The 27,019-nt window shown below is 49.5% G+C and overlaps 2 protein-coding genes across 7 annotated transcripts in view; one reads left to right on the top strand and one right to left on the bottom strand.

Annotated features, from left to right (window-relative positions):
* Positions 1-18,108, top strand: part of IKZF1 (IKAROS family zinc finger 1) — a 91,523-nt gene extending 73,415 nt beyond the window's left edge. For 4 of the 6 annotated variants that reach the window (XM_065939802.1, XM_065939801.1, XM_065939798.1 and 1 more), the window contains 4 exons: positions 188-355; positions 4,303-4,428; positions 9,455-9,586; positions 17,399-18,108. In XM_065939802.1, the coding sequence (XP_065795874.1) occupies positions 188-355; positions 4,303-4,428; positions 9,455-9,586; positions 17,399-18,108 (1,136 nt within the window). The remainder of the gene's footprint in view (positions 1-187; positions 356-4,302; positions 4,429-9,454; positions 9,587-17,398) is intronic. The other 2 variants (XM_065939803.1, XM_065939800.1) reach the window with 1 other exon arrangement.
* The window catches only part of LOC136171108 (GPI ethanolamine phosphate transferase 1-like), a 97,524-nt gene continuing 87,557 nt past the window's right edge, over positions 17,053-27,019 (bottom strand). Inside the window, exons 16-17 of the transcript XR_010663745.1 lie at positions 23,652-23,781; positions 17,053-20,267 (exon numbers count right to left, since the gene is read on the bottom strand). The gene's annotated coding sequence lies outside the window, so the exon portion shown is untranslated. The remainder of the gene's footprint in view (positions 20,268-23,651; positions 23,782-27,019) is intronic.

The raw sequence follows: 27,019 nt of genomic DNA, 5'->3' as shown, positions 1-27,019 counted from the left end.
AGATTTTCAGATCAAATTGACCCAACCAGTGAAGCGTTAAGGAACTGGCAGGTTTAGTCTGAAAGCCTCATGTTCTATCAAACCTGCAGCCGGTGGAAGTCACCGGGCCCGTGGGAAACAACTTTCTCGTCGTGTCCTCTGTCCCTGCTGAGTTCCGCTCTCACCGCTCTCCCTCTTGTCCCCCCAGGAGAGCGACCGTTCCAGTGCAACCAGTGCGGGGCCTCCTTCACGCAGAAAGGCAACTTGCTCCGGCACATCAAGCTGCACTCGGGGGAGAAGCCCTTCAAGTGCCACCTCTGCAACTACGCATGTCGCCGGCGGGACGCCCTCACCGGCCACCTGAGGACACACTCCGGTAGGTCCCCTGGGTGGGCGCAGGCGGGCTCAGCTCGGGGGCGCCTGGCTCCCTCTGGGGCAGCCCTACTCCCAGGATCAGTTCCCTGGGCATTGGCTGCACCCAGTTGGAGCATCAGCGCCCTCCCCCGACGTGCTTTGGTCTCTCAACAAACCAGAGGAAAAGGGTGGGGAAATATTACACAAGCTCGTGCACACACACACACACATGTCTCATCTTAGAATATTTTAAGAGCAGTCCTCCTCATTCCATTTTTCAGGTAAGTGGGTTTTTCTTTGCAAAGATTTTACCAGCTTGCACTTGTCCTGAGTCTGCGGCCAATGCCCTGAAGTTTCCAAATACATCTCTCCATGAACATTGTGAAGCCACCCTCGTTGCTGTTTAAGGCCGAGCAGGTCGGGGGTGATCATGGGGATAGTTTTCTTTGCAAAGGTGATTCTGTCCTGATTGGTGTTGCCTGGTACACCCCCAAATGGGCCTAAAGGGACCCAATGTAGCAGTCACACCAGAGGCTGACTGAGGCCCCAGTGGGAGAGGCCAATTTGGAGCTGTTACCAGAATGTGGTAAACCCATCCGGGTAATTGGGGTCTCAGTGAGACGATGGTACCTGTGAATGCTTCACAGTACTTGAAGTGCTCCAGCCTGGGAGCCCAGATCAACCTCTGATTATACTAGATCTCCTGCTTCCATAGAAAATTCCTTGGCGTTTCATCATCCAGTGACCCTGTGATCTTCCAGGTAAGAGGAAGACAGAGTGAGACCTGTGAGCTGTCCCTGGGGGCGTCTGACATCACGCCCTTCCCCTGCCCTCAGGGGGCTTACCGTCTAGACCAACAGCTCCCCATCACCCCCAGGGCACCACCTCAAAAGAGGCCCCTGCCGCAGAGGAGGGGGTGCATGTCCTTGGAGAAGGTTGGCCTGGACTCAGGCGGTCTCTCCCCTTTAGACAGTGAGTGTAGTTAATGCCAGGGTCTGAGGCCTTCACACACTTGTTGAGCTCCCCAGGGAAGAGACAGCAGAGCCGCAGTGTGTGCTGGGCGCCACGATGCATGTGTAGGGACGGCAGGGGCGCAGGGAGGAGACAGCGGGTCTCCAGGGAGAGGCTTCTGGGTTCACCTTTGGAAAAGTTCTCAGTGAATGTATGGCTCAGTGAGTGGTCCTGAAAGGGGCTGGGGGGCTTTTATGAGTATGGGGGAATGTCCTCCTCCAGGGGCTCCTCGGGAGGCCCTGGGGACAGTTGTGGGGGGCAGGCTGCCGGCCTGGGTCTCAGGTGCTTGGCCCAGCCATCTCCCCTTGTTCTGACCTCCTTCCTGACCATCAGCATAGAGGAGGCTCCTAGATGCCCTTAGAAAACCAGGATGGCGTGGTGTGGGCGAGCGGCCTAAACTCTCCTGAGGAAGGAGCCACTTGAAGCCAGCGGCCCCTCCCACAGCGGGAGATCAGTGGGTGACCCTGGGCCAGGGCGCTGCTGAGGGCTGGGAGGACTTTGCTACAGGGGACAGGAAGACGGCCTTTCCCCAAAGTGGGACGCTGACCCCGTGACAGCGAGCATTCTCGGGTGCTTGCAGCGTGGACGATAAGGAGTGCATGTGTTGTCCCCCGAGAGGTGAAGGTTTGCAGGGTCCCCACAGGCTCCAGATCGGTACACCATCTGTGTACGGAGTCCACCAGGAGGTCTGGGACAGAGCCACCCCACCAGGGTCCTTCAGAGGCAAGCCGACACCGGTGCAGCCGGTGGTGATACTGCATTGGAGTTGGTAGGACACACAGCACAACTTTGGTAGAAAAAACAGACTCAGTCTTAGCTTGACGCCTACCATGGTCATCCCAGGCCACTGTGATGGGCAGCAGAAATCTCCTGTGTATCAGTCCTGTAGTGAAATTAGAAACATCTAATGCCATGGTTTAGGTTATTCTGGCTCCATCCCTGCTTATTTCATTTGTGGCATGGTGGTGTCCTGCTCCAGGTATGCCTAGCAACATCGCACACTTTGGACAGTGTCTTTCCATTAAGGATTCACTGGTGAGCGAGTAGATAAAATCAGAGGGAGAGAACCGTCACTGATCCAGGGCTGCTGGTGATTCTGCCATCAGAAAGTGCCACTGACACACAGCTCCTGGGGGAAGAAAAAAACAACAGTGATTTAGGTTCCACAAAATGGTTTCATGGGAACAAAACGAAGACTTCAGCCTTTGTCTACAAACCCAAGTGTGCTTGTGTTCTATTCCGTTGTGAAGTGGCCGCACTCCCATTCCACTAAAAGCTGCCGTCAGCCTGGTAGCTTTCCCCGGCAACTGGTGGTGGCCTGAGATTCCGGCTATGGGACTTGTCCCCTACGAAGAAGAGGGACTCGGGGGGTCTGGAGTGGTGGGAACAGTCCCCTCCCCTCTTCTCTGCTTTCTTTGGAAGTTGCGAGTTTGCCTAGTGACCTTCCTTCCTACGAAATAGTGGGCCACACTTCAAGATACACTGTAGTTCAGTTGCTTCCGAAAACTTATGTTCCAGAGTTAAAGTCAGTCATATACTCAGACAGCAGTGGGTTTTCAGGCCATATGTATGGGAATTTGCTGAAGTTACAGTGTTTCCCAGAAAGGACAGGTAGTGAGTTATCTTGATTCTGTTAGTTTCTAAAGGGCATACTCAACAAAAAGTGCAGTTTTAAGCAACATTGTATATTTCATTGTTGTTTCTCTGATGTTAGGGATACAGTACTTTCTCCAGATAAAGAATTATTCTTTTTCCCCACTAGTAAATATTCCAGAAGTCAAATTTTGGTTTTCATCCCGGTTTTCATAAACTGTAGCTTCTGTTCACCTAAGTAAGAGATTTAACCAATATAAGCTTTGCTGAAGCCATTTCACCAAACATGTGGATGGCATGGATTTTGACATAATACTCTCAAATATGTGAAATCTAACAATATGAGCAGAAAAGGAGAAGATTCTGGCTTTAGGATGGAAATTAATAGAATATCCTTTATCCATTCCATCCCCTAAAATGCTGTCTATTAGAATCTTTAAGTGTAGGTGTGATATGAATTTGTGCTAATCTTTTCGTAAAATATCACTCAATAAAATTCAGGGAGAACTAAACTCAGTATAGAAGTACACTGCTCAATACAGTAGCCACAAGCCATAGGTGGGATTTACTTTTTAATTACTTAAAATTAGAATTCAAATTTCTGCTCTTAGTGGCACCGACCAGTGCTCACACATGGCTCGTGGCTGCCGTGCTGGACAGCACAGGGCGAGAGCACTTCCTTCTTCCCAGTAAATTCTGTTGGACAGGGCCGCTCTATTTAAGAGAAGCCATGCTCTTCTAAGGGTCTTTGGAAGAGAAGATAGAGCTTTTCCAAGTTAGAACCAGAAAATACATGTTGAAAACAGAATGCTCATTTCATTAAAGTCTATTTATCCACTGTGGTTTCTTTGAGACCTCAGATTATTAGTTTAGCACTAATTTAGGAGTTGAATTCACTTTGGTTGCATTAGATCTGGCACCAGTGTCAGGCCAGACCTGGTGGAGAAGTGGACAAGAGGCTGACTTTGGAGCTGAATGGGTGTATTATCCTGCCAGCGTGGGCACATCTTCTGCAATCTCTGCCCTGGTGTTGGGCATCCCCGGCATCACACTGCAGTGCTTTGTTTTCTTCAGTTAAAAGACAGACTTCGTGATTTAAATAGGAGAGAGTTTGGTAGGCTGGACAGTGAACAAGTTAAAATGAAAAAAAGGTGGCAGGAGTTCTTGGTACAATCAGGAAGCCCCTGATCATTCACATTTTTTAATTCAGTCATCTTAACTGAGTCCATGATACTTTTAGCTTTCAAGAATAGAGAGGTTTTTTTTTTCTTTTGTCTTTTTGATAAGAAGTGTATTGCATGCCTTCCCATGACACGTACGGCCGCTATTTAATCGGGGTCTCGAACTCCATTGTGTCTCCTGCAGTTGGTAAACCTCACAAATGTGGATATTGTGGCCGGAGCTATAAACAGCGGAGCTCTTTAGAGGAACACAAAGAGCGCTGCCACAACTACTTGCAAAGCATGGGCCTCCCAGGCACGCTCTACCCAGGTAAGCCCCGCGGGCGCAGGCTGCCTGGCCCCGGCTCCCCCCTTCCCCAGCCAGGGGGATGGAGGGCCCCCTGCCCACTGGGATGCAGCTGGGCCAGAGCACAGGCCCGGGAGCCACCGCAGCTGGGACGGAGGGACGTCTCTGGCCACTAAAGTCTCCCTAGGGGTGCCTCCTGCTTCCCTGCGTTCCCAGACTTCCTCTCACCAGGGAGCACGTGCTCGTGAAACCCCTCCCTCTCAAAATCTGGATCAGCTTCTGAGATCATAGTGACCCTTGAAAGCCTCAGGCTTTCACTTTTCTGGGTTTTTGTGTTTTTTTTTTTTTTTTTTTGGTGGTTTTTGTTTTTTTTAACCTGGGAGTATAGATTTTCTTTGTGCTTAGTCATCAAAATAAGATGTGAAATCTGGCTCTAAAAATGATTTTTTTTCATGAAGTGGATCAAATGAGAGTGTTCAGGCCATGTTTTCATCCCTTGGTGTTGGCATCTGCCTGGGACATGGGGTAATTGGAAGACCCTGACCGTCTGTGGTCCTGCAGTGTCACAGGATTCAAGGGAAGCTTCATTTTCCCCTCATCTGCTCTGATGCTTTGCTGTGTATCTGTTGCATCTCAAGATGTTCGGCTCTGGTCTGAGACAAGCTGAAGTGAAAAACGTTAACATAGAGACTATGGAAAGGGCTGAATTTACTCAAGGGCCAGCAGTATTGTCAAAAGCACCTTTCTGATTTTCTAAGACATGAGATTTATGGATAGATCAGCTCAAGTTCACCTCTTTGAAAACACTGCTCATTTAGCATGACTGCTGGGAAAATCCTCATTGGATGGGGGTATGTGTACCTGCTAAGTCACTTCAGTCGTGTCTGACTCTCTGCGCCCCCATGGACTGTAGCCCACCGGACTCCTCTGTCCATGGGATTCTCCAGGCAGCAATACTGACGTGGGTTGCCATGCCCTCCTCCAGGGGATCTTCCCAACCCAGGGACTGAACCCTCAACTCTTACATATCCTGCACTGGCGGGCAAGTTCTTTACCACTAGCACCAGATGAAGGAGAAGATGCTAAATGAATAGTTGAGATTTTATCAAGTCTCATTCAGCTTTCTAACTTTAATAAATGGCTCATAAAAAAAAAAATCCACCAGGAAACTCTCAGGCTATTAGTTTTAAATTTTAATATTTATTTTATTTTGTTATTGCGATTAGATACATATAACATGAGGCTTACTATCCTGTTTTTAAGTGGGCTGGTGATTTTAGTTGCTAAGTCATGTCTGATTCTTGTGACCCCATGGACTGTAGCCTGCCAGGCTCCTCTGTCCATGGGATTCTCCAGGCAAGAATACTGGAGTGGGTTGCCATTTCCTTCTCCAGGGGGTCTTCCTGACCCAGGAATCAAACCCAGGCCTCCAGCATTGCTGGCAGATTCTTTACCAACTGACAGGGAAGCCCCATTTTTAAGTGTGTTTCAGTGCTATTAAGTGAATTCAGTAATGCTCAGATTACTAATGGCAGCTGAGATGAGAGGAAAGAGTAGTCAGTATCAGAATAAAATTGAGTAGTCTTGGCATCAAGGAGTAGGATGTCCCCCACTGATCTGGGGTCAATATGGGTCCAACATTTGATTTCATCGGGCCTTAATCTTCTCACCTGTAAAATGGGGAGATTGCATCAAGTTATCTTTTAGCTTCCTTCAAAGTGTAAGTTCTATTTCTAGAACAAAGGCATTGTAGCTTAGTGGAAGAGAAGAAAGTAGATATCAATAATAATGATAGTAATAATTTATCAATTTGTGGCCAAATCCTCGAGTAGGAGATTAAGGGATGAGAAGATGATTATAGTCCTTTAAAATAAAATGTAAATACTTGATATTACATTTTTCTGTTAAAAAAAATGGGTCTTGGAAGTCAGTGCTTTTAATGAATGATTAAATAAGTCATTTATTTACCCAACAAATATTTACTGAGGACATATTATATACCATGCCAAGTCCTACTGAAGATCAGTTCAGTTCAGTTGCTCAGTCATCTCAGACTCTTTGTGACCCCATGGACTAAGGCACACAAGGCTTCCCTGTTCATCACCAACTCCTGGAGCTTGCTCAAACTCATGTCCATCGTGTTGGTGATGCCATCCAACCATCTCATCCTCCTCTTCTCCTCTTACCTTCAATCTCTTCCAGCATCAGGATCTTTTCCAATGAGTCAGTTCTTTGCATCAGGTGGCCAAAGTATTGGAGCTTCAGCTTCAGCCTCAGTCCTTCCAGTGAATATTCGGGACTAATTTCCTTTAGGATGGACTGGTTTAATATCCTTGCAGTTCAGGGGAGCCTACTGAGATAGTAATCTGAATTTCCCTCCAAAACTGTACAGATGGAATTGGGATGACAAGATGAACCAGAGGCCCCAGCAGAGTTCACAGGTTGCCTCCACTGTTTTCATGATTAAGCAGACAAGCCCTAATGTCCAGTGGGCTTCTGGGAGCTTCTCCTTCACCGAGCCCTGGATGCAAGCTTCTTTTCTGACTCTGTTTCCGAATGCCACTAGGCCCACCTAGGTGGGAGTTAGGTGATTCCTGCCTGACCGACCTCATGGAAAGGCTCTGAGCAGAGATCTGTGTCATGCCCTCACCTGAACGCACACATTAGGTACTCCCTGGGGCTGGAGTCTCCTGTGTCCGTGTCAACACACTCCTCTGTCAGGGATGTATATGTTACATAGTACCCTACCATCACAGTTCATTTAGTCCTAAGATGTGAACTGACTCCCTTTGGGGGCCAGATGGTTTGGAATTCCACACAGTGGCTTTCAGTCCTGTTCTCAGGAGATGAGAAGGCTTCTCATATGAAGTTCACGCTTGTGGAGGATCCATAAACGCCCTCTGAAGAAGGTCCTTCAAGGCTGTGTTAAGGCGCAGGCAGGCAGCGGGTGAGGGCTTCACTGGGCTGGGGCCGGCTGACCTACACTTTCTGTGCATTTCTCACATGCATCCCTCCCACACCTCCCAGGACCAGGCCTCACGAGCGTGCACGTGGGCCCTGAAACAGGCTTGACCCCTCCAGTCCACTTTAGGTTGGGGCCATTCTTTGGGCTTAGATAAAGACAAAGCCTGGCTTATGAGACTTGGCCAAGATTTAATTTTTCTGAGTATGATTTTATTTAGGAAGAAGCTTTCTGGTCATCCACTATAATTTCCTAATGTCTTTATAGAAAACATAAGTTTCTCTTGAGCCTTTAGGTGTGTAGATTGCATTAGAAGCTTAGGGAGAAATACATCAGAGGGCAGAGAAGCCAGTGGTCTGGGAGGTCAGGACTTGTGGTCCCTCGCTGTGGTGGCTCTGAGGGTCTCAGGAGGCCCCATGGCCTGGCAGAAAGGAAACCCAGCTCGAGGTGCTGTAGGCACCCTGAGCAGGCCACAGAGTCTGCGTTTGCAGAAAAGGATGGACACATCAAGAAGCATATCAGCTTGATCAAAAAGACAACTGGTGCAATTGACTTCTATGGATTTTATTCATACCCCTCCTATAAATCAGGATGTGGGCTATTATGTTTACCCATTTAATAAGAATCCCATATTACCAAGGCTAAAAAATAACATTTACCAGTGGTAATAACTGATTTGAAATATATTTTTTCAACGTGGCATTGATTGTGAAGCAATGAAAACATAAAATGCTTAGAATTAGGGATTTTCCTGGCAGTCCAGTGGTTAAGACTCTGAACTACCAGTAAAGGGGGCACAGATTCCATCCCTGGTCAGGGACCTAAGATCCCATTAAGCTTCACTGACCCGTAAAAAAAAAAAAAGAAAGAAAATTTTTAAAAAGGAGAGCTAAAGAAAAAAGTGCTTAGAAATGCTCAGAATTGCTTCTGGCCTCACAAACTATGCTGGGGCCAGAAAACACAGGGGAGCCATGGAGGAGGAAGGTCTGAATGCTACATGTGTATCTTCTGGGGTCATGGGATGTTTTCAGCACAAAATTGGTGTCAAATTTTGTCAATTTGCCCATCTTATTGGAATAATATAAAGTGTATCTGGAAAAATAAAAGCGGGAATTGGCATTTTTTAAAAAGAAAAGTAATGTCCAATGTTATATTAAAACATTGCTGTCATCTGGAACTCTTTGACGAATAGGCAGATAAATCAATAATAGAAATGGATAAACCTTCCAGAGACGACGTGATCAGTCAGCATGTCCTGTATAAGAAAGGAGTCCCACACGCGTGTGGGATTTCAGTGAACTCTACAGGGTTGGTTTGGGAAGGACTGATTAGCCATTAGGAAGAAAGTCAGTTTAGATTTTTAGCTTCTTATATATTAGGAGAAATTGCAGGGAGATGAAAAATTGATACTTTCAAAAATCCAGCCATAAAAATTAGAACACAGAGAGGCTATGCAGAATATATATCTGTATCTTCAATTATGGAAAGAGAGGGATAACATAGCAAAGCAAAGGTCAGCTAGAAGTACTCCCTAGATCACCTCTCATCTTCACAATTTCTAGATTCCCTACAGTGCTTGTTCTTGGACTTTCCAGGTTGCTGTGTTCAGGGCCCAGGAACTCCCGACTTCTTTCCCCCTTTTGCCAGGGTTGGCTGCAGCATCCTCGTGGCCACGTTTCTCCTACGTCTCTGTTCATGTGACAGAGTCAGACCCTTAGGTCATTTCTAGCTGAGAGTTCATTCATTCGCAAGAGGGCTGTTGTCAGGAGTGACTGAGTGAGTGGCCTGGGGAGTATTTGAAACGTTAAGAGGACTTGTCAATGGGACACAGTTGTAAAATCACAGTCCAGCTTCTGGGGAGAGTGGTGGTGCTTGTTCCCTGATCTTAGGGGATGAGGAAGGTGTCATCAGCTCTGATCCTCCTCTGTCTGGCTGGCAGGGTTGCTGGGAAGATTAGAAATAATCTCCGCGAAGATCCTGGCTCTCGTAGGCACTTAACACATGTCAGATTTAACGCTGGGTGACGAGACCGAATCCTTTGACTGTAAGCGTTTCTAAACTGGTCTCTCTAACTGTCTTTGACTTTAGTCATTAAAGAAGAAACTAATCACAATGAAATGGCAGAAGATCTGTGCAAGATGGGATCGGAGCGCTCCCTCGTGCTGGAAAGAATATCTAACGTCGCCAAACGTAAGAGCTCTATGCCTCAGAAATTTGTTGGTAAGAGTTAAATGTTTCCTGTCTCTTAAAAGAACAACCATGCGGGTGCTTTAGACGGTGATTAGTTGAGGGAAGAAGAAAGGAAACATATCTCATTTTTTCAAAAAACAAAAGCAAAAATCAGCAAGCTTAACATTTCTCAAGTCTCTCGGAGTGGTTTTCCGATAGGCCTCTTGAAAATACCAGATCTTCTCCCAGGAGCTGTTCTTAGAGGTGATTTTGCAAGGTCTGGGGCACCTGGTGAGACCTGCTCTGTGTCTTTTGGGCATGGCTGGTCAGTGAGCCCAGGGCAGAGGGCGCACCACCCAGGCCCCCAGCCCCAGAAGCCTTGCTGAGCCTCAGTGGCTCCTTTGTCCAAAGTTTATAATACTCCCCATGGGGGCTACTTCAGAGTCTAAAAGGCAGAATTGCAGGGCAGCTGGCCCGTGAGGTGCACAGCACGGCGTAGGCACGGCCGCGATGGCTGTTTTCACTGCTGACTGTGTCTGTGCCGGGTGCTGTCAGGGTGGGGTAACCCTCTCCTCCAGCTTAGACAGTAGGCACACCACAGCCGTGTGGTCCAGCCCGACCCTGGGAGTGTAACTGGGATAACACCTGGGCAGGTGGGAGGGCAGAGGCACTGGGTGGGGCCTCAGCGGGAGGGTGTGAGTTCACAGCCCTGTGAGCTGTCGCCGTGTTGAGATGCTCGCCTCTGCAGCCTAAGTCCCGTCCTCTACGTGTCCCGCAGGGTTTTATGGGCCTCTGGTGACTCAGACAGTAAAGAATCTGCAATGCTGGAGTCCTGGGTTTGATCGCTGGGTTGGGAAGATGCCCTGGAGGAGGGCATGGCAGTCCACTCCAGTGTTCTTGCCTGGAGAGTCACATGGACATGTGATTCCTCCTGACGGAGGAGCCTGGTGGGCTGCAGTCATGGGGTCTCAAAGAGTCAGACACGACTGGGTACTTAAGCACACACACAGGATTTTATGAACACAGAGTAACACCAGGATGTGACAACGTTTAAAACCCCTCAATGTGAAGACGATGTTATAAAGATAATATGGAAAGAGGATGGGGGGGGGGTCACGTCCGGGGAACAGATCAGTAAAGGCTTGTGAAGTTGACAGTGACTTTGAGGTAGGAAGAGGATCTCCACACACTTTTGACAGTGGAAGAATGGAGCAGGATTCTGGGCAGATCAGAACAAATCAGAACAAAGATCAATGGTGATGCTGGCTGGGAACTTGAGGGGGACGTGTGGGCAGGTCGAGAAGCAGGGCAGATTTCAGGGTGAGTCATGGACCCTCGAGGAACCCCCTGAGCAGCAAAGCCCCAGTCAGCTCTGGTCACAGGTGAATGGCCTTTGAATGCCAAGGTGAGAAATGTAGCCTTAACCCCGCAGGCAGAAGACAGCACTGGCACGTCTTTAACTGGAGGCACCTCTTGGAAAAGAGACCTCTGGTGCCAAAAATTGATTGGAAATGGGAGAACAGGGGGCCTTGGTGGCCTGGAAAGAGGAAGGTACGGGGGAGAGGCTGGTGAAAGAGGAAGGTGGGGGACACTCGGGTGAGGGAGACCGCAAGTCATGGGGCCTCGGGGACACGGGCGCCATCAACAGGTTCTGGGAATTGACAGTCTGGGTTTGGTCTGTCCGTTTCGAAGGACTTTCTGAATGACGCCCCGTGGGAACTTGGGGAATGTGTGTTAGGAGAGAGGACAGTTCTAGAATGGGGTCAGTAGTCAGTGAGGCCTGGGCTGGGTGCTGACCTGCAGGAGGGGACAGCACCCAGGAGAGGCCAGGCTCTTGGGTTCCAGCCTCTCTCCGACACTGAAGAAAAGGCTCCATTTTGATCATGTTTTAAGTAGAGGTTTGTCATAGGCCTGGAGTTGGGAGGGGTGACGGGAGGAAGGATTCAGTTAAAAAACACTCTTGCAAACCACTGGCTGGAGACACAGTGTGGGGAGTCACCCACATGAGTGTGAGCCTTTAGACTGTGAGAAATGAGGAGGCCTCTCACTTCCTGAGCAGAAGGGGAGTGAGGTGACTCAGAGAACTGACTTCTGGGGGTGGAATTTCAAGCAGCACCAGGTGGGAGTGAGAGCAGGGCTCCCCGCCCCTCCCAGGAGGCCATGTGTGGTAGAGGGGGGATGGGGGCCCTCGTAACCGGGGGAGATGGAGCAGCAAGTGTGTCTGAGGATGATGGACTGTCATGGGCCCTGGGGAGCTGGGTACCACTTCCTTCTTCAGAACAAAAAACTGGAGGATGCCAAGGAAGAAAAGTTGCTCAGTCATGTCCAACTGTTTGCAACCCCATGGACTGTATTGTCCCTGGAATTCTCCAGGCCAGAATAGTGGAGTGGGTAGCCTTTTCCTTCTCCAGGGGATCTTCCCAACCCAGGGATCGAACCCAGGTCTCCCGCATTGCAGGTGGATTCTTTAGCAGCTGAACCACAGGATGCCAAACAAGGGCTTTGTGAATGAGTGTTTCAACCCCTGTGGCTGACGGAGACTTCAGACCAAATTACCATCTGTGAAACTCCACTGTAGCTACCTCCAGCGAGAGCACAGTTTAAGTGTTGTATTGAGATTTAGATATTTTTGTGTTGAAAAAAAAAAAATATATATATATATAAAGAAAAAAAAACAAACAAACAGAACCCCTCTCTCTGATCAAGCAAAACTAAGGTTAAAAGCAATCCCTGGGGAGACGTGGACCACACAGGAGGAGTGGGCTCAGAACCAGCCGTGCACGCTGTAGCTGTTGCCCCAGGAGTGTGGTGACTGGCAGTTTATTTCTAGGATAACGCCTCTTACCCCCACATCAGCTTGATGGGGTTTTCATCAACCACTCCTCCCTTGTCATGGTTTCTCCAAACCAAAAATCTAAAAGGAAATGGACCTCCAAGACCTCTCTTTAGCTCTAGAAGCTGAGTTTATCTTCTTAAATGATTTCAGAAGGAGTGTGGGGAACCCAGCTGTCACTGTGCAAGCTGGCCCAGTGGTGGGCTGAAAGCGCTCCCCGTTTTCGCCCAGGAGAGGCTCAGACCCGGCCCTCCTGCCTCCTGCTGGTTGCTCAGTCGTGTCTGACTCTCTGCAGCCCCGTGGGCTGTAGCCGCCAGGCTCCTCTGTCCATGGGATTCTCCAGGCAAGAGTACTGGAGGGGGTTGCCGTTTCTTCTCCAGGGGATTTTCCCGACCCAGGACCAAACCTGCACCTCCTGTGTCTCCTGTATTGCAGGCAGATTCTTCCCCATTGAGCCCCTGGGGAAGACCCTTACTACTATTTCTGTTTATTTTGAATGAGCTCTTAATTGATTGGACTTTGCATGCAAGCAGCTGTTTTCAAGAAGCTTCTGTAGGTGTTCTGTTTCCATAATGGTGTCTGTGTTTGAGGAGGTCTGCCTGCTGCCTTTCTTCTTGAAGAACATTATGACGAGGGAGGTTGGTCACTGCCTTTGTTCCCCCAGTCTAGAACTTTCTAGATTTTGCCATCATGACTGAAGGCAAGATTTCCATTTTCTGTCTGAGTGCCTGAAGAGTTTTTTCTTTAATCTAAAAGTTCAACACAACTAGGTTGTGTCTTGGTATTTTGCATTCTGAATAAAAATTTCCTGACATTTTAATCTGGGGATTCCCTTCTTTTCTCTTTTATTTCTTGGAAATTCTCAATTTTTATGAATATGTCTTTTGTTCCATCTGTTATGATCTCTGTTCAGAGATACCAGTTGTCCTTTTATTGAAGAGTTTGTTTTCCATATCGGTTAGCATTTCTCCAAGTTTCTTTGTTTGTTCATTTGTTTGTTCTTGCCTTTTTCACATTTATTCACTGTTACTATCTTGCATTTTTCCTCTGGGTCAGTGATTCCATTTTCAAGAGATTATGTTCTATTACTTGCTATTTCTAATCCCTATATTATCTGTAAATAACAGTGTTTGGACCTCATTTTGTTTCCTGGGATCTAAAATCTCCTTTTTCATCTTACTGTATTGTTCTAGCCTGCCATGGCTCAGTATCTTTTTAATTGAATTCATGTCACAAAGCAGTTATGAGACATTCTTCTCTTCCTTGAATTAGGCTTTTTCAGAGGATGGGCTTATTGGTCTGTTGCACTTCCTTTCTTCCCTTGTCTTGCTAGAAAATATATTCACGGTAACCATAACCTTTTCTTTTCATCTTGCTTATTTGACTTGGGCTGATAGAGCTTGACTGATGTTTGCTATGTTCTTCCCATTGTATCTGAGATGTGTTTTTGTTTGTTTGTTTTCTGTGAGAGCTCAGCTTTTCTCAGTCCTGAAGGAATGCCAGGCATGAGGTTGGAGGAGTTCAAGGAAGGCCAAGTGCAGTCTTTGTTAAAAGACTTCCTCTCTGCCCTCTCTCCCTCTCCCTTGTTCTGAGATTTGGTTAAACGCCCTGAACCAGTGACCACTGTCCCTGGTTGGGAAGTATTCCCAGCTGCCAGAGGATATACTGGCCCTTGGGGTGTTTCCTCGCAGTGCGCGGCGTCGAGGACTCACGCGCATCTCCCACCGAGTGAATCAGCCTCAGCACTCCCACCTCCAGTGTCACCTGGTCTCATTAGGAGAGGTTTCAACTGCTTTTTAATCAGAAGTGAAAAAAGACTGCTATTTGAATTGATTCTTTGTGGATATGAGGATGTTAGGGAAACTGCTGGGGATTTTGCTGCTTCATACTTAAGGTTTTATAAGTAAAATCAGCTGTCAAGCTTAGCCATGTATGCCAGAATTTTCTTTCCTTGATTTTTATAAGTATGTATTTCCTTAGACTATGTACCTTTCTTTAGCATTCTGCCAAAGCGAATGTTGTGGAATTTTCTCACTGTGGAAGATTAAAGGAAGAGAAATTCTGTGGGTGGTTTCAATATGCCACATGGGTCTGAAATATATATAGGTTTTTCCCCCCTACATCCTTTTATTGTTGATACCCAAGTTGCTTAGGAAAGCACAGAACCGTGACTCTGGGGGAGACAAGATCATTGGGTGGGAAAGCAGCATTTTGGGGGGAGCTATAAGCACTTTGTATGTGTCAGAATTGCGTCAGAATTGTCCTGAAGCCCACTCCCTTCCCCACCCTGCCAGGCTTTAATGGAGGGATAGACCGGGCAAAAGGGACTCATTCTCTTCTGGGGTTAATGTCACCAGACATTTATCACCTTGATACAAAAATGGGGGGGGGAATCACATGACTTCTGAATGCTGTTCAATTACCTTAAATGGGGAGAAACATCACTTCTGTGGTCCCTGCCACCCAACTTCCATAGAGATTCCCGTACGTCCTGGTTCTGCAGAGGGTGTGGCTGGCCACGGACAAGTTTCCGTGTCATGTTAGGGTCACGTGGTACCGTTGTCAGGGCACGTGTCCCTCCTGACTACCAGCAGATCAAGATGAAAGGGAGCCAGGCCGTTGTACGATACACATCCCAACAAGCAAGAAGCAGGGCCTAAGGATGCTTTCTAGTCTGAGGCAGCACACTGCTGGATAGTTATCAGTGGTCTCAGATTGCCGAAGGGTTGTTAATAAGTCTAGGAACTATGGAGCAGTTTAACCTTCTGTTGCTGGAACTGGCTGCAGGCCATGACGTCACTGTCGGTGTGGGAGGTGTGGGGGTGTCCACCGTGATCGGGCTCACCAGCCACCGTCAGCCATCACCTGGACCCTTGGGCAGCCAGAGGCATCCCACTTTTGCCTTCCGCCGGTAGGGCTGCCCAGGTGGCATGAGCGGTACGGAACCCAGCTGCCAATGCAGGAGACATAAGAGATTCAATCCCTGGTTTGGGAAGATCCCCTAGAGGAGGGCACGGCAGCCTACTCCAGTATTCTTGCCTGGAGAATCCCCGTAAACAGAGGAGCCTGAGGGGCTCCAGTCTATAAGGTTGCACACTCTACTGAAGCCACTTAGCACGCATGCACACATGTGATGGAGAGGGCCCTTCTTCCTGCAGAGCCTTCCAGCTGCCTTTGGCATAGTCTTCCCCGGGTCTACCCTTCCCGTCCATCTGCTCGGGGCGCTGGCTCCCCTCAGCCGTCCATCCCAGCCTCCTAGCTCCCTCCACCCTCCGTTTCCTCCTGCTGCTCCCGGTGTGGGACACACACCAGGGTCTGCAGCTGGTGCTTAGCAGCTGGAGGATGAACTGCTCCATGGTTCCCAGACTTATTAATAATCCTTAAAAAATCTGTGACATTAACTGTCCAGAAATAGGCCTCATCATACTAGAAAGCAGAACTAAGTCCCCACAGCAAACCCTCCTTTTCCGTCACAGAACTTCTCAGACAGGGATGCGCCCCGTATAACCATACAGTAGTATCTGTCTCCCCTGTGGGCTGCGAAGGGCGTTCCCTTTTTGCCATTCTGTCCCTCCTGTCTGATCCAGGGTGGACATCCATGGAGATGTGTTGAGAGAAGGAGAGAAACAGAGTGAGGGTCAAAAGGTAAACAGCTCAGACCTGCCTCTGAGTGCTCCTCCTCCCACGACTTGTTAACTAACCACCACTGAAATAAAGTGAATCAATAGACCTTAACAATGAGGCAGACAGTTCACTCATGAATTTGCTAATTAAGCTGAGGTTTCCTACTGAGCTTAGAACCTGTACATCAAGAAGGTGTTATCTTCAAGGATCTTCATTTTATTGCATCATGAAAACTTGTACTCAAAAGCTAATTACAAGAAGTCAAATCTTTGCTCAAATGTCCCCTTTCCAGGGGAAGCGAGCTCGCTGGCTCCTACCAACCATGATGTTAGATCTTAGACTTCTTAAGGCCAAACTCGCTGACGAGTCATTGACAGTAATTTCTTACAAATCATTCCTGCTCAGTAATTGCTTGAAGAAACAGGTAAATGTCACCCCTGGAGCCTACTCAGGCTGCTCTCAACTTTCCACCAACTTTTCACCAAACGATTGCAGTGTAGGTTCCTTGCTGCTAAAAGCTGAGACGCAGGCATGGAATTAGAGGCCAGGGAAGATGTGGAGGCTGATACATCTGATGATGCTTTTCACTCACGCAAGTCAGAACTGGGTTTTTGTTGTGGACAAGACTGATACCATTTCACTATGAAGAATATAAAGTTTCTGTATTTTTGATTAAGCTTTATTCTATAGTACTATAGTTATGAACTTAAAATATATGACATATCACACATGGTTATAATCATATAATTGCTTGAATTAAATAAATTAGTGTTGTTAACCAGCCATTGTGAGTTACTTAGAACTCTATATGAAAACATATCATTTCAATATTAATTTTAAATTAAATATAAAAATCTTTAGCATTTCCCAGGTGGTGCTAGTGGTAAAGAACCCGCCTTGCCAATGCAGAAGACATAAGAGAAATGAGTTCAGTACCTGGGTTGGGAAGATCCCCTGGAAGAGGGCATGCAATGCACTCCAGTATTCTTGCCTGGAGAATCCCATGGACAGAGAAGCCTGATGGGCTGCAGTCCATAGGGTCGCAAAGACTCGGACACGACTGAAGTGACTTAGGACACTCAGCACATTCAAAATGTTTATTAACACCCAGAGTAAACACAAGTATTGGTTTAGTGTTTGAATATATGCTGTTTAAGTTGGCACGCCATCCTTGGTTCGCCTGTTCGTTTATTGATTTGTGTAGACAAATTGGTTTAAATGCCAGCCCCGGGCAGGGCGCCATGCCAGGTACAGGGCAGGCAGAGACTTGTCAGCTTTGCCCTGTTTTGCTGATGTCCGCCTTGTGTGTCTGCCCGAGATTGTTGCCCCCACTGGTGTAGATGTCAGCTGTTGCCGCCGGGCGCAGAGGTAACCTGGGCCTCACTGACTGTCACCGCTTCCCACAGGGGACAAGTGCCTGCCGGAACTGCCCTACGACGGCAGTGCCAGCTACGAGAAGGAGAACGAGATGATGCAGACACATGTGATAGACCAGGCCATCAACAACGCCATCAGCTACCTAGGGGCCGAGTCCCTGCGCCCCCTGGTGCAGACACCCGCCGGCAGCTCCGACGTGGTCCCGGTGCTCAGCCCCATGTACCAGCTCCACAAGCCGCACGCCGAGGGCCCCGCGCGCTCCAGCCACTCAGCCCAGGACGGCGCCGTGGAGAACCTGCTGCTGCTCTCAAAGGCCAAGTCCGCGTCCTCGGAGCGCGAGGCATCCCCGAGCAACAGCTGCCAAGACTCCACGGACACCGAGAGCAACACGGAGGAGCAGCGGGGCGGCCTCATCTACCTGACCAACCACATCACCCCCCACGCGCGCAACGGCCTGTCCATCAAGGAGGAGCACGCGGCCTACGACGTGCTGCGCGCGGCCTCCGAGGGCCCCCCGGACGCGCTGCGCGTGATCGGCACGAGCGGGGAAGCCCTCAAGGTGTACAGGTGTGAACACTGCCGCGTGCTCTTCCTGGACCACGTCATGTACACCATCCACATGGGCTGCCACGGCTTCCGAGACCCCTTCGAGTGCAACATGTGCGGCTACCACAGCCAGGACCGCTACGAGTTCTCCTCCCACATCACGCGCGGGGAGCACCGCTTCCACATGAGCTAAAGCCGGACTGCGCGAGCCCGCAGGAAGAGCATCCGCGCCCTGCACGCGCCCCTGGGCGGGCAGCCGGGGCTGGACTGGACCGCTGTGCTTTGTCCTCTAGGTGGTACTTCGTTTTGTTCTGAGTTGGTTGATTTGCTTTTGAGAACAGGACGTTTTTCTTGTTAGATGCGGGCTTCCATTTGGAGCCCTCGGAGTGCTCTCTTACTAGACGATTCTGTAGACCGCAGGCTGAAATCCCCTCCCCTGTTGCTTCCTAGAAATCGCCGGCCTCCAAGTGATAGGTCATGTTCGGAGAGAATTGTATAGAAACAAGCGGAAGCCCGGGAAGGAATGAGCTGGTTCCATGCTGAGCGTGGTTTCGCGCACCAGATGGGGTTTGCAGGGTCCCGGGAACCGGGCGCACAGCCCCTGCGCTGTGGCCGTGACCGTGACCCTGGGCTGAAATGCCCTCATTGCAGGGCCAGAAACTGCGTGCATCCAGCACCGACAGGCCACAGGTTCCAAAGGAAGATATTATTCTAAGTCAAATTCTGCACACTGCTGGGAAAAATGACTATTGGGCAGAGGGAGGGGAGGGCTTGGAGAGCTTTTTGGATTCATTCTCCTTTTCCAAACTTTGTCATGACATTGCCCAGCCCATAAGCCTCAAGAGGCCTGTTGTCCCATGGAATGAACTCTATTTCCGTGGGGCACCTGGGCCCATTTTTCTCTGCTCTCTCATCTCCTAAGGGCCCCCAGGGTCTATCACTACATTGTTAACACCGGCCCTGAAATTTAGACCTTAGTTCCTTTTGAAAGGTTCAGATGATAAAACCCCTCAGAAACCAAACCTTTATTCTGAATTCCACACTCACGTCTGGTTCTGTCCTCCTTCCTGCCGGGTTCTGCCTGTGACCAGAAGCCTATTTCTTGCAGAAAGTCTGTCCTGAACTTCATTTAACGTTGTGTTTGTAGCTCCAAGCATGGGTTTCTTGTTGTGGGTGCATTTCTTTCCCTGCCTTCTGTGTATAGTGTTCCCATTTTAGTATATGTGCTGCCGAAGTGAGCACTCGTGTTCCCATTTTACTACCCACTGAAGGATTCAGAATGACCATTTTCAGGACAAGGGAATGTGGCAGGTGGAGCCCAGAGGCTACTGCTTACACACAGCACCTGTTTGTTTGAAACCACACTTTCCAACCACCTGACACCCTCTTCTCTAAGGACAGAGCTTCACCCTTGTGTCCACCTAGGCAGGATACACCTTTCTGACTGGGGGAGTGTTCAGGATCATCTCGCGACCACAACTCCAGGTCCAGCTGGACAGAGGGAGGTGGCCCGGGAGGTGAGGGCTGCTCGTGCCCTCAAAGGCCCACAAAGACGCCCACGGGTTCCAGTCCTAACCTGGAAAGCAATAGAAGAGGTTCATGCTGTCATTAAGGACATTCATCTTAACCACCTAGCAGGAAGGGCATACAGTTTCAAATGTCTCCAGTATTTTTCGTCACCAAAAATGTCCAAGGTGACCATAAGGAAGCAGCAAAAATTGTGCACAGGCGTCTCTGCTTTTCAGCCAATGCCAGAGATCCTGGGCTCAGCACTCTTGACATTTGGGGCTGGATACTGTGTTGCAGGGGATTTCCCCAGGCATCCTAGGCTGTTTAACAGCATGAGGTCAACCCCTGAGTTGGGAAGATCCCCTGGAGGAGGAAATGGCAATCCACTCCAGTATTCTTGCCTGGACAATCCCATGGACAGAGGAGCCTGGTGGGCTACAGTCTATGTGGTCACAAAGAGTTGGACACGACTGAGTGACTATCACTTCACTGGTCACTTACCCAATAAATGCATGTAGGACCCCCCAGTTGACAACCAGAAATGCCCCTGGGAAGAAAAAGGTGTCCCTAGTGGAGAACCACTGCTCTAAATGAATTGTAAACCAATCAAGGGTCTGGAAGCCTTCCAGAGATGAAAGCCCTGCCATGAATGTCCCCAGTCAGCAGTCTCAGGTGTGACTCCTGTTTCTTTGGGTTCATTTTAATTCTCTAAATGAACTATCCCACCTTCAGTCTTCAGAAGCTTACCTTCCCAGGTGCACTTGAGTTTTGTGGAAAGGGTGGCAGCCTAGCGTCCTTGAGTCATGGGGTTCTTTGCTTACGGAACTGTGTGATGTTTTGAACCTGGAAATGGACACAGTTGTAGTGACTTGGTCAGTGACAGACTGAGGCACTGGGTGAGGGGCAGAGGGGGACTCTGGGCTGTGGACAGCACTAGTTCAATGTGAAGTTACAAAGAAAGATCCACCTTATCCCCCTGAACACGTATATTCAGGGTAAGAGATTGCTCACGTGTCCAGTTTGCAGACAGGGTCCATTGGCTGAACAGAGCGATCATTTCCCCTGTGGCTTCAAACAGACCTCAACCCACCACTGTAAATAGTGGCTGAGGAGTTGTTTCCCCCTCCCTCTCTCCGCCTTTTGTAACCAATATAACCTTATTTACACACCTTCTGTTGTGGTTTTCTAATGTAACACCCTTTTTCTCTGAAACTATTGTATTTAAAGTAAGGTTTCATTAATGCCAACAAGTAATGAAATTATGCTTGAAAGGTGGCCATGTTCTGTACCCAAAGCTGTTGACATTTTCCTTCTAGCTGGTAAAAGTAGTGTTTTGCATGACCTTACCCCGTTTCACTCTGTGGTTTGTTCAGCTGTTGGAAGATATGAGTGTGTGTCTCAGGGACCACTGTGGATGCAGTAGGTTTCATGCACTCTCGTTGTGTTGAAAATAAATATCAACCAAAGGAGGGGCACCAGGAGCAGGTGGATTCCATTGATCATGAGAACTCCCTGTTTGGCATTTCGGCCCACCCCGGTCACCCAGCTCCCTTCCACTGGACCCTACTCTTCACCCAGGTCTTCTTGCATCACTATCTTAGAGCGTGGGCTTGTCCTTGTAGAAGAGACATTAAAAAGAATCGCGTTACTCTTGCTTTGTCACCCAAGGGCGTGTCCCAGCACCTAGCATTTCAGATACCAGCACGTTTCACTTCCAGTTCAGAATCAACCAAAAATGAGATCTCAGACTCTCCATCAAGAAAGACAGCTATCTCTCAATGCGATGAGAGTTCTTTTTTTGTTTTTTGTTTTGGTTTTTTTTCTATTTTTGTGCTTTTCCTCATTTTGTTTTCAGTGGGACTTTCTTAGCATCATCTTCTTGCCAAAACAAAAGTAAGATGCCATGGACTTCTGTAGACCAGTCGTGAAGTAAATCTATTTCTCTCCTGCACTTATGTTCCAGCAATAATGAAGGGGCAGCGCTACTCAGAATCCATATCTCTCTCCTTCAGTTTAGTGTTGGTTTTTTTTTTTTTACTTTAAAAGAAACCAAAATTAGACTTATTTAAGATATATGGACATCAGAAATTGAAAGAAGAAAAAGCACATATGATGTTGGTGCGATAGCATTCACTGTGAACAAGTGTGACCAGAGATGAATATGCAATCTTGTTTCCAGTACTTTCTAACACACTTTTTTACAATGTTGTATGTAGTGACTGTTCAGGGTCCAGTTTATGTGCGTCTATCTAATGCATCTTTGGGTGTGCAGCTGCCAATGTGGCAAATACTTGTACAGACTGTAAATGAGAAAATGCAGTTGTATTTCCAATCTGCCTCTATGATGATGTTAAATTATTTCTGTTTTGCTGTGAACAAGGGGTATACCCTTGGAGGAATAGAGTATCCTTTTGTACACATTTTCAAATGCTTACTCTGTGGTGATAGAACTAATAAATGCAACGAATACTCTGTCTGCCCCATGCTGTGAAGCCCACGCTGGTCTTGAGAGAATCGCCCCACAGACCTGCCACCTGCTGCAGACTCCCTCTGGGTCGAGGAGGAGGAGCTGGGCCTGGAGGCGGGTCCAGGACAGGGTGGGATCATATGTGATCATGCGCGTTCGCCACTGCTGCCAGTGCATCGGTTCACTTGGGCAGGCTGAGCACCTCCTGTTGAAGTTGTGCTGGGCTTGGGGTACTTGTGGGTTGGAGGGTGAATGGAGGTCATGGGCAATAAAACACACATTCCCCAGCTCTTCTTAGGGAAGTGCTTAATGCCATGCGCAGCGATGGGCAGCCGGGGGGAGCACAGAGGTGGGAGCTGACTGCAGTGACCACCCTGGGGGCACTCCCCCTGCTGAGCTGAACGTTTAGGGCAGGGGGCACAGGGCTGGGGGGGTCTCAACTCTGTCTGCCACAGACCTGCACTGCTCGAGACACTCGGCCCTTTGGGAGAACCAGCCAGACACTGTGTGGGCTCAAATCTAGTAAATAAGATGAAGTGATCAAATTTACATGGTTCAACGTTTGATCCAAATGGGGTGAAACTTGAATGAAATCCACAGACTGTCCTATTGCACATCAGGCTCTGGCATCAGGGGTTTTTCGTAAGTGTCAGTGGCCGGAGCAGTAGCCTTCAAAGACGTTTTCGGCAACCTTAAGTTACTGCGCTGAATGAACGCGTGGCTTAGAGAGAGGTGATGACACAACCATTGCCAGATCCAGTTTCACAGTTACATCCTGTCCTTTCTCAGTGGTCACGGGTTCAAGAGATAAAGGGTGTCTGCGTTAACTCAGAAACGACCTAGGCTCAATTTAAGGTACTCCAAAGTGGCGGTGGTGGGCGGGGAGGGTGGGGTCTGACTATGAGAGTGAGGAACCAAACGTGTCTGTGTGCACCTCACCAAGGATAATGAGTGTGTCTACAAGCGGGCTTCTTTGGTGACTTGGTAAAGAATCTGCCTGCAACACAGGAGACCTGGGTTCAATCCCTAGGTCGGGAAGATCCTTGGAGAAGGAAATGGCAACCCAGTCCAGTATTCTTTCCTGGAGAATTCCACAGACAGAGGAGCCTGGTGGGCTACAGTCCATGGGGTGTCAAAAGAGTCAGACATGACTTAACAACCAACATTCAACTAGAAGGGATCTGAGGAGGGCAGTGGCCTGCCCTCATCTCTCAAGCTCATTGACTGAGTTTGGGAAGGGGTTGAGGAGCAATCCACCCTGGAACCCAGGACGTGGTAACAAGTGAGGGTGGAGTTTCAAACCCTCACTTCAAGAGCATTCCGTAGGATGATAGACTTCACTTTCTTGGTTTTCACCACCTTTTATATCATTGAAGTCATGCTAAGAATGATTATCCTCAGCATCTTTTTGATGCTGTAAGCCATTAAGCTTCCTCTGGTCCCCTTGCAAGCCCTCAGTGAGTCAGGGGTGAACCCACCCCATGTGCCCTATCTGGTGAGCCCCACTCTGGGAAGTGGGCCCTGGAGGGTGTTTCCCTCATGGGGTGATGGTGAGGAGCAGAACAACTCACATTCACGCCTGGGAGGGCTAAGGGTCAGGAACAGTCTGCCTGGTCAGCCCCAGGAGGACCGCACCTGCCTCCAGGTGGATGCACCAAGGCTCAAAGAGCCCGGTCGCCTGCACAGAGGGCCTGGAAGATGCTGAGTGAAGGAAGCGAGGGGTGGCTGCCATTGTCACACAGACACTATCCCCTGCATACCTGGAACAGCCTGGCATGTTCTGGACAGCTCCCTCTCTGCTGTTCCTGGGTCAACTCTGGCGGTTTACTGGGTGCAGTTTTTTAACCTCCCTGAAGACAGCTGCTCATCCACTTCTGTTCCTGATGAGTGCTGTAAATTTACAAAACATGCTGTGTTTAACATATTAGTGTGAAATCTGAGGAGCTAGACATCATGATTGGGGGCTCAGACGCCAACGATTTCTGATCCCATTTCCAATTAATTAGCCATATTTTCTATCAAAATAAAACATCTTGGAGGTTTTGTGATTCCTTGGTGTAGTTCCGCGTTTTCACTGAAAGTATACACACTCTAAGGAACAAGATCGCTCGGCTGTTGTCAAAAGTCTCGTTTTTTTCACATGCCCAGCCTCTCAACTCCAAATCCTAGGCAGGGCTCGAAACAGGCATCTAGGAGCTGGGCAATCAGTACAAGACTTGGAAGAAGTGCTCAGACCACCGACGCAGGGGCTCCCTGCTGCTCAGAAGCCAAGGCATCACTCTGAATCCTGCTGGTCTTTCTCTGCACCGGAACCCAGAGAGCAGCCCAGCACACCCACCAGGCAGGGCTGGATCTCAGGTGCTGCCGACACAGCCTGGATCCTCTCTGCCTTCCCCAAGAGCCTGGCCCTTGCTACCTCTGACGAGGGGGAGACGGAGCCCCTCGGCTCCTAGAATAGTACTTCTGCCTCATGGCCAGGCTCCCATCCTCCCATTGGCCTCTCCCAGCATTAACCCAAATTCCCAGCTCCCAACTCAAGACCACCTTCCCCACGCCCTGGGGCATCCAGAAATTCCCCATGACCCTGATTCTCAAATGCAGCTCAGAATCATCTGGCTGGTTCTCAGAAATGGAGTTTCCAGAGACCCACTCCTGACCTTTCTGGAGCAGGAGGTCTGGGTGGAGCCCACCTGCCTCATTTGGGACCAGTTCCTCAAGTCCAGAGAAGCTGACCCCACCCACCTGGTCCCCATCAAGGCAGATCCAACCTTAACCCTCTCCTCCAGCCCAGCCACCGCCCTCTCTTTTTTGACAGAGGAAGAAACTTAATAACTAATTATTAATGAAGTGAATAATTATTCAAAATGAATAACGTCTCTCTCTTCCCCTCTTAAATTTAAAACAACTCGTGCACGTGTGCTCAGTCACTTCAGTCATGTCCAAATCTGTGATCTCTTGGCCTGTAGCCTGCCAGGCTCCTCTCTCCATGGGATTCTCCAGGCGAGAATACTGGAGTGGGTTTGCCATGACAAGAGAGTCAGAGCGTGGAAAACCAAACTACTACCTATAAAAGCTGGATTAGAGGAACCAGCTTCAGTGGCTGACCACGGTGGGCTTGCTGACTCCAGGCAGACTTACCCCGCTGGACGCAGGTAGGATTTAAACTCAGGCACCTCCTGAAGGGGCTGAGCCCCTACCCTGCAGGAAAGGGAGGGGGAGCAGACCTCATCCTGCAGCAGAGCCCAGGAAAGCCAGAGAAAGCAAGCTCAGGTCCTGCAGCCGGAGGAGAGTGAGGAGGGGAGAAGCAGGGGCAGGGGGGCCGCTGGAGGCAGAGAAGAGAGTGGCGTAATGAGGAGCAGGCAGGAGGCCTGGCGGGGAGGCATGACCTGCCGGCAGCGGGGCTACAGAGGACTTGACTCTCTCTCACTGGGCTGTGGTCCCCAGGAGCAGCGTTTTTTCCTGCCATATCCTCACTGTCAAGAAGAGTTACCTGGCACATAGTAGGTGCTTGCTATGGTCTGAATGTTTGTGTCTCCCCAGAAACCATATGTGGAAATCCTGCCTCCCAAAGGTACTTGGAGGTGGGCGTTTGGCAGGTGACTGAGTCATCAGGATGGAGTCCTCGTGGTGGGATTGCTACGTACTCAGCCACTTCAGTCGTGTCCGACTCTTTAAGACCCCATGGACTGTAGCCCACCAGACTCCTCTATCCATGGGATTCTCCAGGCAAGAATCCTGGAGTATGTTCCCATGCCCTCCTCCAGGGCATCTTCCCAATCCAGGGATGGAACCCACGTCTCATGTCTCCTGCGTTGGCCGGTGGGTTCTTTGCCGCTAGCGCCACCTGCTGGGATTGGTGTCCTAATAAAGAGGCTTCAAGGAGCTCCCTCACCCTGTCTCCTGTGAGGACGGTGAGAAATGCACCACCGGGAGGGGGTCCTCACCTGGCCCTGACTTCAAGACTTGCAGCTTCCAGAACTGCGGGAAATGAACTTCTGTTGTTCACAGGCCACCCGGTGTCTGGCATTTGTGACAGCAATGCACAGGCTGAGATGCGGGTCAGTAGACATGTGCGCATACAATTGTCTGCTGAAGATGATTGAGGTGATTGCGTGCGGAGCACCTGTGAGGCGCTGGCCCCAATCTCAGGCCCTGTGTGAGCGGTTAGTGCGGGGCAGGGGCAGCGTGGGCTGGGCGGAGGGATTGAGCGGGGAAGCTGGGTCTTGTATAACGGAAGGCACTGGATGACAAGAATGGGTCAGCCGTGAAGACAGGGTCTGAGAGTCAGGTGGTCAGGAGTGAGAGAGCACGATGGACCCAGGAGGCGCCCGAGGGCAGAGCGAGTTGGAGGGCGGCAGGGCTCTGTTCCCACAGAGAAGAGGGCGATGGTCCCAGACAGGAGGGAAGCCCGCTGAGCCCGGAGCCCAAACCCCCTCCACGAAGGAGAGGCCGGAAAGCAGGCTCAGTAAAGTAGCTGAGAGCAGGACCCTGGCCCTGACAGTCGGCGGGGGCCTGGGGAGGGAGATGCAAGAGGCGTGATGGGCTGGGGACCCCTGAGCCTGATGCTGGCAGGAAGGAAATGGGGAACTCGGGGCAGCCCGGACCTCAGGCCTCAGCTGGGACCAGATGCTTCAAAACATGCCAAGTTCTGGGCTGTATTTTCCTAAGGAGGAAGGTGAAAACCTCAGTGTGAAGTCCCCTCGCTTTTTCCGCTTTTTGGCAAAGCCAAGGACAGGAACAAGGCAGGATCCCTGTGTGATGTCTCCCCGGCCCCCCCCCCTCCCTCAGCACAGGCCGCCCGCGCCCCCTCCCTGGCATCGGGGTGCTGTCCCGGCCCAGCAGGTGGGCTGTGGCTACAGGGGTCGCAGGACGGGAAGCAGATGCAACCCCGTGGTCCCCAGGCGCAACTGGAGGCCGGCCGCTTGGGGAGGAAATTTGCATAATAAGGATAATTTGGTCCCAAAGCTGTCCCCTGAAGTGAACTGCCTGGATCTCGGTGCAGTTAACAAATTTCACTTCTTCTTTCCCATGTTTTGTCAAACCAACTAGATGTGACGTTGAGTGTGTGAATTGTCCAAAGATACTTTCTTTCTCCCTGCGTGATTCCAGCCTCCCTCCCTCTGCTCTG

The sequence above is a fragment of the Muntiacus reevesi genome, chromosome 6 (genome assembly GCF_963930625.1).
Source record: "Muntiacus reevesi chromosome 6, mMunRee1.1, whole genome shotgun sequence".
Classification (NCBI taxonomy): Eukaryota; Metazoa; Chordata; class Mammalia; order Artiodactyla; family Cervidae; genus Muntiacus; species Muntiacus reevesi.
The sequence above is the reverse complement of the archived record's forward strand: the minus strand, read 5'-3'. Positions and strand labels throughout refer to the sequence as shown.